Source organism: Cebus imitator, unplaced genomic scaffold (genome assembly GCF_001604975.1).
Source record: "Cebus imitator isolate Cc_AM_T3 unplaced genomic scaffold, Cebus_imitator-1.0 Scaffold112, whole genome shotgun sequence".
NCBI classification, from domain to species: Eukaryota; Metazoa; Chordata; class Mammalia; order Primates; family Cebidae; genus Cebus; species Cebus imitator.
Window position 1 is genome coordinate 3,732,043 of NW_016107427.1, and position 12,760 is coordinate 3,744,802.

At 46.0% G+C, this 12,760-nt stretch overlaps 1 protein-coding gene across 3 annotated transcripts in view; it reads right to left on the minus strand.

The window, feature by feature from the left end:
* The window catches only part of NDUFV3 (NADH:ubiquinone oxidoreductase subunit V3), a 17,064-nt gene that overhangs the window by 1,825 nt on the left and 2,479 nt on the right, over window positions 1-12,760 (minus strand). The window contains exons 2-3 of one of the 3 annotated variants that reach the window (XM_017538569.2): window positions 11,733-11,853; window positions 1,964-3,055 (exon numbers count right to left, since the gene is read on the minus strand). In XM_017538569.2, coding sequence (XP_017394058.1) covers window positions 1,964-3,055; window positions 11,733-11,853 — 1,213 coding nt within the window. Of the gene's footprint in view, window positions 1-1,963; window positions 3,056-11,061; window positions 11,092-11,732; window positions 11,854-12,760 lie in introns of those variants that run through there. The other 2 variants (XM_037742046.1, XM_017538570.2) reach the window with 2 other exon arrangements.

Consider the following 12,760-nt stretch of genomic DNA (forward strand, 5'->3'; position numbering starts at 1 on the left):
CTTAAACTAAAGGAGCCTTTTGAATGTCTGATATAAGAAAATTAGATAAATTATAGTAACAGCAACAACACAGCATTTGAACATTTGGTAATTCTAAACTACGAGAAGGGGTTGAGGCAAAAGAAGTATTGTTCTCCTGCAGTGGGGCATGCAACATAACAATATAACATAATGGCAAAATCAAAACCTGTATGGGAAGACAGGCTAATGTTTGGGTTAAGATTTGTACTGACTCAATTTCTGGAAATCAGGTCATCAGGTCTGTCTTCCATTCATGCACCACAAAAAAATAAATACATTTATTTTCTCACTATTTCAAATTATATCGAAAGCTCAGTTCTTCCTTTTTAAGTTATGTTAAGCAAAAATAATGTCTTATTTAAAGATCTGACATGGTTCCAACCTCCACAAGCTGTGTCTTCTGTGTGGTGTAGGCACACCTTCAAAGCAGAACATACAAAGCTACTATAGGGAGGGTAACTGACTAAGATGTGAGTTCTAAAACTCTGATCTAAAATGCATCCACCTGGAAGGCAAGTACCGGGGCAGGGACTACCTAGTGAGATGGCGGCCCCACACAGACACAGCTCTGCACGGTGGGCTGCGTGCATGGGCACAGAAAATATTTTAAAAACAACACATCCGTAAAATATTAGAAGCAAGTTTTTGTTCAAAAAGGTTTGCAATCTGAAAACTTCCAACTCTCTGTTTTTATCCCGCAAGTTGTATGATTCCTCTCCATTTTAGAGCAGAAGGAGTAAAAACAGCAGCATCAGGAAATGCAGCTCCTGAGGCCTGGAGAAGCCTGGCAAGCACCGGCACTCTGCGTACTGATGGAAGAGGGAGCAGATGGAGAGGGAGAAAACACATAAATCCTGTCGCATAACGAACCAAGAACAAGAAGGCATCAGGTAAGGCACATAAGGCGAGGGGCGGCGGTACAGAGTATGGAGAGCAGACACAGGATGGAGCCGTGCTTGTTAGGAATCCTGGGTTTTACAGAAGTCTTAAGAAGAGCCATGGATTCTAAAATAGAAGCCTACCTTTTCGTGTTTGACATGACCCACCTAAAGCATACTGCATTTTATCAAGTTTAGTGTTCAAGAAAATGACAACATAGCCAGGCATTGTGGCTCACGCCTGTAATCCCAACAGACTGGGAGTCCAAGGTGGGTGGATCACCTGAGGTCAGGAGTTCGAGACCAGCCTGACCAACATGGTGAAACCCTGTATCTACTAAACATACAAAAATCAGCCAGGTGTGGTGGTGGGTGCCTGCAGTCCCAGCTACTCAGGAGGCTGAGGCAGAAGAATCGCTTGTACCTAGGAGGTACAGATTGCAGTGAACTGAGATCATGCCATTGTACTCTAGCCTGGGTGACAGAGCGAGACTCCATCTCCAAAAAAAAAAAGAAAACATAATAGGAATAAATACTGTTGCCCTTTAAAAGCCCTTCATAGGCCAGGTGCAGTGACTCATGCCTGTAATCCCAGCATTTTGGGAGGCCAAGGCGGTCAGGAGTTCAAGACCAGTCTGGCCACCATGGTAAAACCCTGTCTCTACTAAAAATACAAAAAAAATTAGCTGGGTGTGGTGGTGTGTGTCTGTAATCTCAGCTACTCAGGAGGCTGAGGCAGGGGAATTGCTTGAACCAGGGAGGTGGAGGTTGTGGTGAGCCAGGATTGCACCACTGCAGTCCAACCTGGGCGACAATGTGAGACTTCATCTCAAAAAAAAAAAAAAAAAAAAAAGAATGTTAACTATTTTAGGGATTTTGAATATAAAGATGTGGATTGTCCACACTTAAGACATACTTCTGTGCCTGGCTGAGAGCGTTACAGACCATATTTCTAGTGCAGAATTGGATTAACTGTAACACTGCTCTGCAAGCACGTTAACTAGTTCCTTTGCCTCACTACCCTAGGGAGCAGGGAGCGCGCGGGAGTGTCAGTCAAGGTATACCCTGTGTGCAGTCTTGATCGTCCCCTGGCGCGGCCGTGTCTTCCATGGCCTTGCCCTTGGCCTCGTGCTTCGGTGCTGCTGGCTTTTCATGGAAACCATGGTTCTTCTCAACAGGAACTGTCTCCACATCGCGCGGTGGAATCTGATCTTCCACGACTGCCTCTCTAGCCTCCAGGTGCCCTTCTCTTCCCTGCACCCCCGAGGCTTCCTTTCCGGGCGGGGGAGGGACCACCTTGTGCTGGGGCTCTGGCACCGGTGTTTCCAGATGCCCCTCTGAGGCCCCAGGAGAAACGGCTCGCAGGTGCCCCCCTGCTCTGGCCTCTTCTGCCAGCACAGTAGGTGCTGGGCTGCCCTTCAGTGGCACAGACGACCCTGATTTTGTGTGGGCAGGTAAGGGTCCTTTAACTTCAAATGACTTTTGGCTTTCCTTATCTATTTCATTTAATCTAAATGTTTTCTGCAATCGTTTTTCCTTTAAACTTTGCTTCAAAAACTCATCTACTTGAGATCTGGGCACTGTGGTTTTTGCTCTCACATCTTCCCTGCCTTCTGATGGCTTAGCGGGTAGCCCTTTCTTCCTTGGCTGGAGGGGCTTCTCTGGATAAGTGACGTCGGCATGTGGCTTTTGCAGCGAGGTTTTCTCTTTTGCTGATACTGTAACTTGGGGGGCTCTGTTTTCAAAGGAATGAGAGGCCTCTGGTTTTCGAAGCCCCCCTCTGCCTTTGCTCACCACTTGAGAAGCGACCTCTGAAACATCAGCCTCGTCGTCAGACTCGGAATCAGAGGAGCTGGATGAGGATGAAGACGAAGACGACACCACTTTCCGACCCACCCGACGAGCTTCTGAACCAGAGCCCTGTTTTCTGAATGGAGATGGAACTTTCTGTGGAAACTCTACCAAAGTCTTTCTGGACAAAAATTTCGGAACCCTTTCATCTGTGAACAGCATGCTGCCATCGGGGCTGGGGCTAGCTACCATCCCGCCCTTATTCACAGTTGGCGGGTGAGAACCGGGTGAAGACAGATTTTTAGACAATTCAGCTGCTGTCTGGGTGGCTAGGAGCTTGCCCCTCTGCTTTGGTTCCACTACATCTGGGAAACAGCATAAAGAGGAATATTATTTAACATAATATCGTGAGACTCAGTCAAAATCACAGACATTTCATGACATATTACTTGTTACTGATGGTATCCTCAGTGCGGTCATCCTAAGGCCCCATGGAAACCCACTCTCATGTGAAAGTCCGGTCTCATAATCAAGGCAAAAAACAAGCAGAGATACTTTTCTTTGCAGCTGAAAATTTTTTTAAATGAGGATTTTCACTAATAAGAGTAACAAATTTGTCTCCTTTTTTTTTTTTTGACAGAGTCTGGCTCTTCTGACCAGGCTGTAGTACAATGGCCTGATCTCGGCTCACTACAACCTCCACCTCCAGGTTCAAGCAATTCTCCTGCCTCAGCCTCCCAAGTAGCTGGGATTACAGGCACCTGCCACCACACCGGGCTAATTTTTGTATTTTTTTTAGTAGAGAGGGGGTTTCGCCATGTTGGCCTGGCTGGTCTCAACCTCCTGACCTCATGATCCACCTATCGTGGCCTCCCAAAGTGCTGGGATTATAGGTGTGAGCCACCACACCAGGCCTGTCTCCGTTCTTCGCAGTGGCAGGTTCTCTGACAATAATTATTTTCTAAACAAGTTCATCAAATTTAAGACAGTTAAATTATAATCAAGGTTATTTTCAGATTATTGAAATTTTACAAATATGTAATTTTTTCAGTTTCTAAAAAACGGGTGCTTCTCAAATATTTTTTAAAAAATCAGAACTTAAACTTTCTGGACAAAACAGCAAGGCAAAAGTATAGGCATGAGAATATTGCTGGAACCTGGGAGGCAGAGGGCAGTGAAGCAAGATCACCCCACATCACTCTAGCCTGGGTGACAGAGAGACTCTGTCTTAAGGATAAAAAATAGTTTATATCTTCCAGACTATAACAATTTCTCCTGCAGATGACGATGCAATCCCAATACAGGCTGCAACAGCAACTTCCACTTACATGGGGCCTCTTGATGGAATCCAGTTTACCAATGAACGAGTCTTTCATGACAGAGCAAGAAACGGAAAAGGTAACCTGTCCCCTCGGCATTGCCTTTCAGCAGGAAGCAGCCAGAGGGACCCCACACCCCTCTTCACTGTGGGCATTCACTTTTACCTTTCTTGAGACCCTAGTAGGCAGCAGGCAGACATGAGCATGGGGGAATATAAAGGGTCAAAGATATGACAAAATATTTGGGAGAAGCAGGAATGAGAAGGGTGAAAATCACCTGGTGACCACTGAACAGGCCCGGGAGACAAAAACTCCGACCTGAGGAACTGAGGAGGGAGTACAGACCACCTGGTGGCCAGCAGACAGGCCCTCGGGAGGCTAAACTCCTTACCTGGGAATTCAGAAGTCATTACACCCCTAGTATCTAAAGCCAGCATCTGGTTCCAGGCCTCTTTCAACTTTTATAAGTCACAGAATTTCTATGCATCTCTGGAATGCCTTGCCGACACTCATTTTGCAACCCTTGCTGACACTAAGGGGCCAAAATGCCTGCAATGTAATCATTTATCATGACCCACAGGGCTAATATGGCCCAGGTTAGCCTCAAACTCCCACCTTAAGGTCCATAAATGCTCCCAAGGAACAGCCACCACAGCGGGCTCGGCCCTCTCTTGCCGGCACCCTGCTGCACCCTCCTGCAGCATTCTTTCTGCTAAACTTTCCTTTTTTTTTTTTTGAGACAGAGTATCGCTCTTGTTGCCTAAGCTGGAGTGCAGTGATGCAATCTTGGCTCACCATAAGCTTCACCTCCCAGATTCAAGTGATTCTCCTGCCGCAGCCTCCAGAGTAGCTGGGATTACAGGCATGTGCCACAATGCTCGGCTAATTTTGTATTTTTAGTAGAGATGGGGTTTCTGACCATGTTGGTCAGGCTGGTCTCAAACTCCCAACCTCAGGTGATCCATCCTACTTGGTCTCCCAAAGTGCTGGGATTACAGGCGTGAGCCACCATGCCCAGCCATCTTTCCTTTTTCAAACCTATACTGTTGTTGGTAAATTCTTACCAACCTCCTAAGTCAACCACTTGCCAGTGCTGGGGCTCTGACGCCTCGCCCAGCAAATATTATACGTGAACAGCATCTAAATCCAGAGTCTTGAAGTCTAGGAGTTTACTTTATACTAAAAATATCACAATCCAGCTGGACGCAGTGGCTCATGCCTTTAATCCTAGCATTTTGGGAGGCCACGGCAGGTGGACTGCTTGAGGCCAGGAGTTGAGACTAGCTTGGGCAACATGGCGAAATCCTGTGTATGCAGAAAATACAAACATCAGCTGGGTGTGGAAGGCAGAGGTGTGAGGATCGCTTGAGCCTGGGAGGTAGAGGCTACAGCGAGCTGTCATTGTGCCACAGCACTCCAACCCTGGTGACAGAGTGAGAACTTGTCTCAAATTCAAAAAAAAAAAAAAAATCACAATCTTACTTCTCTCCTTCCCTAAAGTAGAAAAATTGTCCTCCTACCTGTCCTAACTGAACAGAATCCAAATGGGTATTTGTTTCCTGAGCTCAGGCACCTATGTTTAACAGACTAATAGAAAATGATCAAAGAAAACAGAGGAATTACAATCAGAAATGGCCCAGAGAGAAGCCGATGGGCATCGTGAGAGGCAATGGCTGAAGAGCCAGAGGAGTGGGGGACCCACTCCAGCCCCATCAGGACCACCCCCACCAGGTGTGCGCCTGGGGCCTGCATTTGGTCTGCCCAGAGCGGCGCTGGTGCTGGCCATTCTCAGAGCTCACACAGAGGTCCAGGGGTATGCTAAACATAAAGACGGGGTGAAGGGGGGTCCCCCTAAACTGCACGGCTTGAACAGTCCTAATGGCAATGTCTAAGACACACTGGCCTTTAAACCCTCACAGCCCACACACCTGCATCATTCATTCATCTATATTTTGAGCATGAATTTTCCAAGTATGAAAAAATAACTGAAAATAAGGTTTATCTTAGATAGGCTGTATTGAATAGAAAAATAATGACTACTGAATCTTCCAAAATTTGTGTGGAGATTTAAAAAGTTTTAATGAATTTAAAAACTACATAGTAGGTTGATTTATTACCTACTGAAAATGGACACAAAATTTCAGATGGGATTAACAATGCTATGACTCACAAATTTTGTTTGAAGAGAAAATATTTGTCTATCATACAAAATAATGATTTAAAGTTTCTTCTGTTCACGCAAGTTCCTGGGAGAATCTGATGGAAAGGCTAACAGACAGCAGGAAATCCCCTCAGATCCTGAAGGGTGACTGTATAATAAAACACAAGCTGTGTCGGCCTGTCTCACAGCACGAGATGGGGACTTCCAGAGACTGTTTCTCTTCTCTCAGAGACCATCACAACCCATGTGAAATAAAGACGTACAAATATCGTACCACTAAATAGTGCAGGCAGGACGTCTCCTTATTTCCCTACCTCCTCTCAAAACAGAACTCACATTTCCTACTCTCTTTTCTGCTTCCTTAAAAAGTGAGGGCATGGCCTTCAAGCTTTTAGTGATCCTCCTATAAGTAACAATGATAAGAGTGTGAGCCGTGGATTAGCAACTTAAAATACTTCCATATCTTGCCAAAAGGTCACAAAACAAATTTTGGAAACAAGGCCCATTCAGAAACAAAGGTGCATTTAAACATTACATTGGAGAATAAAGTTACTCAAATTTTACATGATAATGGAAACTTCTACAGGTGTTTCACTGTAAAAAGTTTTGTTTTTAAATAAACACATGAGAATCGAGAGTTTTCAGAAGGATGACAGCACAGTGATTAAAATATGAACTGCACCGCCAGAGTGCCTGGGTTCAAATCCAGGCTTCTCCACTGACACCTGTGTGGACTCAGGCAGCTCAGTCCCTCCACACGACTTCCTTGTCTGTGACACGGGGATGACAGGAGCATCTCCTCCCTGGGTTGCTGAGGACTGGGGAAGATGAGATATGGGGAAGTCCTTGGAGAAGTGGCTGGCACTGCTTGTTATAACTGGATATCTAACATTTCTTTTTCTTTTTTTTTAGATGGTATCTAGCTTAGTCACCCATGCTAGAGTGCAGTGGTGTGATCTCAGCTCACTGAAACCTCAGCCTCCTGGGCTCAAGCGATCTTCCTGCCTCAGCCTCCTGAGTAGCTGGTGCTATGGGTGTACATCACCACACCTGGCTAATTTGTGTGTGTGTGTTTGTTTTTGAGATGGAGTTTCACTGTTTTTGCACAGGCTGGAGTGCCATGGCGTGATCTTGATTCACTGCAACCTCGGCCTCCTAGGTTCAAGTGATTCTCCTGCCTCAGCAACCCGAGTAGCTGGGGATTACAGGCATGTGCCACCATACCCAGCTAATTTTTTTTTTTTGGGATTTTTAGTAGAGATGGGGTTTCACCATGTTGGTCAGGCTGGTCTCCAACTCCTGACCTCAGGTGATCCACCCAGCTCACCCTCCCAAAGTGCTGGGACTATAGGCATGAGCTGCCGCACCTGGCTGGATACACGAAATTTCTATTTCCAGATATTCCTCACTTTTAAAACTGAAACAAGGGCTTCAAATGGATAATTCACTTTGGCTTCTTAACATACTCTTCAAGAAGCTACACAGGAATCAGTCAACAATTTATTACTGACTTCTGCAAAGTTAGGGCTGGGTACTGGATTCAAGGAAAGCACAGAGCTGGAGAGCCTGGCGGCTCCCCAAAGTGCACCTCCAAGACACCCCAGCCTCTGACACCTGCGCTGGCAGTCTTCCTCTGGGAAGGCGTGTGCTGGGGAAGCTGGACGGCTCTGACGAAGTGAGGCACGGCACACTCCATCGCCCCGGGGTCTTGTCTGGTGGCAGACACTCTGACTAGAGATGTAATTCCAAGGGTGAGAGCTTGGGTACCCTCACCTGGATGCAGGAAACTTCCGTGAGAGCTTCCAAAGCCACTTCCAGCTGAGAAAGGCATGTCTTACACTTATCAACTACCAACGCTTCAGGGGAAACACGGGCCTGCATGTGTCCATTTAGAAGCATTATTTATTTTTCTTTGTACAAGGACTTTTTGGTTTGGTGGGTTTTTTTTTGTTTTTTTTTTTTTTTTGAGATGGCTGCGGTGCCCAGGCTGGAGTGCAGTGGTGTGATCTCGGCTCACTGCAACCTCTGCCTCCTGGGTTCAAGTGAGCCTCCTGAGTAGCTGGGATTACAGGCACCTGCCACCACACCCAGCTAATTTTTGTATTTTTAGTAGAGACAGGGTTTCATCATATTGGCCAGGCTGTTCTCAAACTCCTGACCTCAAGTGGTCCACCTGCCCCGGCCTCCATAAATGCTGGGATTACAGGCATGAGCCACCACGACCGGACTCAGTTTTTATTTTTGTTGAGACAGGGTCTCACTCTGTCACCCAGGCTGGAGTGCAGTGGTGTAATCATGACTTACTCCAGCTTCAACCTACTGAGCTCAAATGATCCTCTCACCTCAGCCTCCTGAGTAACTAGGACCACAGGTGCACATGACCACTCCCGGCTATTTTTTAAAATTTTTCCTAGAGATGGGGTCTTACTATGCTGCTCAGGGTGGTCTCAAACTCCTAAGCTCAACTGATCTTCCTGCCTCAGCTTCCCAAAGTTCTGGGATTATGGGAATGAACCACCATGTGCAGCCTGTACAGGAATTCTTTTAAAAATCAGGCTGGACGTGGTGGCTCATGCCTGTAATCCCAGCACTTTGGGAGGCCAAGGCCAGTGGATCATGAGGTCAGGAGTTCAAGACCAGCCTGACCAACATGTTGAAACCCGTCTCTACTAAAAATACAAAAATTAGCCAGGTGTGGTGGCATGCTGTGTAATCCCAGCTACTCAGGAGGTTGGGGCAGGAGAATCACTTTAACTCAGGAGGCGAAGGTTGCAGTGAATTGAGGTTGCAGTGAGATGAGATCATGCCACTGCATTCCAGCCTGGGGATGGAGTAAGACTGTCTCAAAAAAAAAAAAAATATGAGATGTTACAACTATTATGTGTATTGACAAGCTTAGTTCTGAAAACTGTCCTCCCACCTGAAAGGACTCTGCAGTGTGCACAGTAGCTACGCGTAGCCCACTGCAGCCAGTCTCACCACCACCCAGTGAGGCTGGTAGCGCATCCTGCTTACGCACAAAGGAACTGAGGCTCCGAGGCCTGCAGGGCCCATCAAGGCCAGAGGCAGAAGCTCCACGAGAGCCCAAGGCCCACTCCCTGGTCAGCGTTCCCCTCCCCAAGCCACACCCCAGATGGTCACAGGATGAGGCACTCCATTTCCACTCACACACAGATGCATGTATCTAAAAAGGGAGCTCTTTGGCGCTGCCATATTTTAAAATCCATTTAATCCAAATTCAGAAGTCTATGATGTAGGATTGCAGACACAGACTGAAATTCACCGAAGGAGATAATGTTAGTAATGAAATTGAACTAATTGTTCATCAGTAAATATTTAGAGAATGTCAGAAACGTGCCAGGTAGACTGTGCACAGTGGCTCATGCCTGTAATCCCAATACTATTGAAGTTTGAGGTGGGAGGATCACTTGAGCCCAGGAATTCAAGACCAGTCTAGGCAAGATAGTGAGACTTTATCTCTACGGAAAATTAAAATAATAGCTGGGACGTGATGGTGGGCACCTGTAGTCCTAGATACTCCAGAGGCTGAGGTGGGAGGATCACTTGAGCCTGAAAGGTCGTGGCTGTAGTGAGCTATGATTGTGCCACTGTACTCCAGCCTGGGTGACAGGGCAAGATTCTGTCTCAAAAAATAAACAACAACAGAACATGCCAGGGATATACCAGGTGTGGCAGCATGTGCCTGTAGTCTTAGCTACTCAGGAGGCTGAGGTGGGAGGATTACTTGAGCCCAGGAGTTCGAGTTTGTAGTGAGCTATGATTGTGCCACTGCACTCCACCCTGGGAGACGGCCAGAGCCCCTCTCTTAAAACAACATAAAAGGAAGAAGAAAAGAGAAAAGAACAAGGATTGAAAAAGGAGGCAGGAATCATAGGACAACACTGAATAAGGTTCCCATGGAATCCAAGCCTCAAGCTGATGCACTGTGAGAGGCAGTCGGGCTGGCACTCTCTATAAAACATAAATTTAAAAACCTACCAGTGTTCTGTGCACTGACCAAGGAAGAAAAAAGCCCAAGAATCTAAAGACTTCCAAACATTCAAACTGAGGAAATAAGATTTTGATGAGAGTAAGACTGAACTCAATTATCATTCTACAACCTCATATAAGAATTGGCCGGGCGCGGTGGCTCAAGCCTGTAATCCCAGCACTTTGGGAGGCCAAGGCGGGTGGATCACGAGGTCAAGAGATCGAGACCATCCTGGTCAACATGGTGAAACCCCGTCTCTACTAAAAATACAAAAAATTAGCTGGGCATGGTGGTGCGTGCCTGTAATCCCAGCTACTCAGGAGGCTGAGGCAGGAGAATTGCCTGAACCCAGGAGGCGGAGGTTGCGGTGAGCCGAGATCGCGCCATTGCACTCCAGCCTGGGTAACATGAGTGAAACTCCATCTCAAAAAAATAAATAAATAAATAAATAAATAAAAATAAAATAAAAAGAATTAAAGATTTATAGAGACAGTTTGTGCCACGTTTTTTTTTGTTTGTTTGTTTGTTTGTCTGTCTTCTGAGACATAGTCTCACTCTGTCACCCAGGCTAGAATGTAGTGGTGTGATCTCAGCTCACTGCAACCTCCTCCTCATGGGTACAAGTGATTCTCCTGCCTCAGCCACCTGAGTAATGGGACTACAGACACGTGCCACCATGCCTGGCTAATTTTTGTATTTTAAGTAGAGATGGGCTTTTTCCATGTGGGCCAAGCTGGTCTCAAACTCCTGACCTCAGATGATCCACCTGCCTCGGCCTCCCAAAGTAGTGGGATTGCAGGCGTGAGCCTGTGCCTGGCCCATACACGTGTTCTTTCAAGAGTCAATTAGGGTTGTAACAATTAAGGCTAACCGCAACGGACCTGGACCATAATCAATTACCAATAAGGAGCAGCAAATAGAAAATAAAATTATTCTCAGGGGAGAAGCATTTAAAATATAAAATATACTGTTGCATTTCTTTTTTTCCCTCAATGAGAATATGCTGCACTGGTATTCAGGGAGGGGAAGAAAAGGTAAAGAATTTGGTGATAAAAGTCAAAATGACTGTGTGAAGAGCTGGAAACATCGTGTATCAGCAATGTGAGTCAGAGTGGAAAAAACACCAGCCTGCTATTAGCTCAGTCTCCACAGTCATAAAACAATGCTGCAATCCTGGACTGGGACTACGCAGAGCCTGGAAAACCACAAATGGGTCTCAGAGAAACTGAAAAGTCAGCATCTGAGGAAGGAAAGTAAGGTGGCTTTTGGGCAACTTCACTGTGTCAGGGCCATCTAAGTGTCACAGAGCCCTTACCCAAAGCATCACTCACTCCAGGTTGGGGTTTGGCATTTAGAAAATACAAGAAGAGCCATTTCAGGGCTAAATGTTGAGTCAGACTATGACATCACTGGTGTGCTTGGTCTAAAATCTGTGTCTCATATAATCTGGACACTGCTGAAAAAGAAGCAGCATAAGTTATGTAGCCAGTAAAACTCACTGTCATGCTTGGAAGACTGATCTATTTACTTTTTGCATTCTCTTTCCCTTGTGACTACCATCAAAATCTTACTTTTTGGTGTACTTTGCTTCTTGGGATTCTGTGGCTGACCCTTTTCATGCTTCCCTGATTCCGCAGACAAAGAAACTGTAGAAGCAAGTCCTCGAAACACATGGGCTTCCTGGAGGAAAGTCTGACAAAAGAATTAATAAATATGGATGTTTAGAGTAATGCTATTATATAATAGTTGGTACTACATATGAATACTTTTTTATATTATTTTGTTTTGAGTTGGGGTCTCCCTCAGTCACCCAGGCTGGAGTGCAATGGCACAATCATGGCTCACTGCAGCCTCAACTCCTGGGTGCAAGTGATCCTCTGACATAGCTGGGACTACAGGCACGCACCACCATGCCTGGCTAATATTTTTTATTTTTTGTAGAGACAGGATGTGGCTATGTTGTCCAGGTTGGTCTCAAACTCCTGGCCTCAAGTGATCCTGAAACCCTAGCCTCCCAAAGTGCTGGCATTGGCCAGGCATGGTGGCTCATGCCTATAATCCCAGCACTTCGGGAGGCTGAGGTGGTCAGATTACTTGAGGTCAAGAGTTCTCAGACTGGCCTGGCCAGTTCCATCTCTACTAAAAATACAAAAAAATTAGCTGGGCATGGTGGTGCATGCCTGTAGTCCCAGCTACTCCAGAGGCTGAGGCAGGAGAACCGTTTAAACCCAGGAGGTGGAGGTTGCACTAAGATTGCGCCACTGCACTCCAGCCTGGACAACAGAGCAAGACTCCGTCTCAGGGAAAAAAAAAAAAACAACCAAAGTGCTAGGATTGTATGCATGTAGGTACTGTGCATATGAATAGGACATATTACTACTACATATAAATGTACGACATTCACATAGTATACTTCTAATGGTACTACAGTTTTCATAATGTATATTGTGGACATTTTGTAAAATACAAAAATGCTGCAAGAAGAAAATGCCTGAGTTCAAGGACAATCACTATTAATATTTGAGTTACTTTGGGAGGCCGAGGCGGGTGGATCACGAGGTCAAGAGATCGAGACCATCCTGGTCAACATGGTGAAACC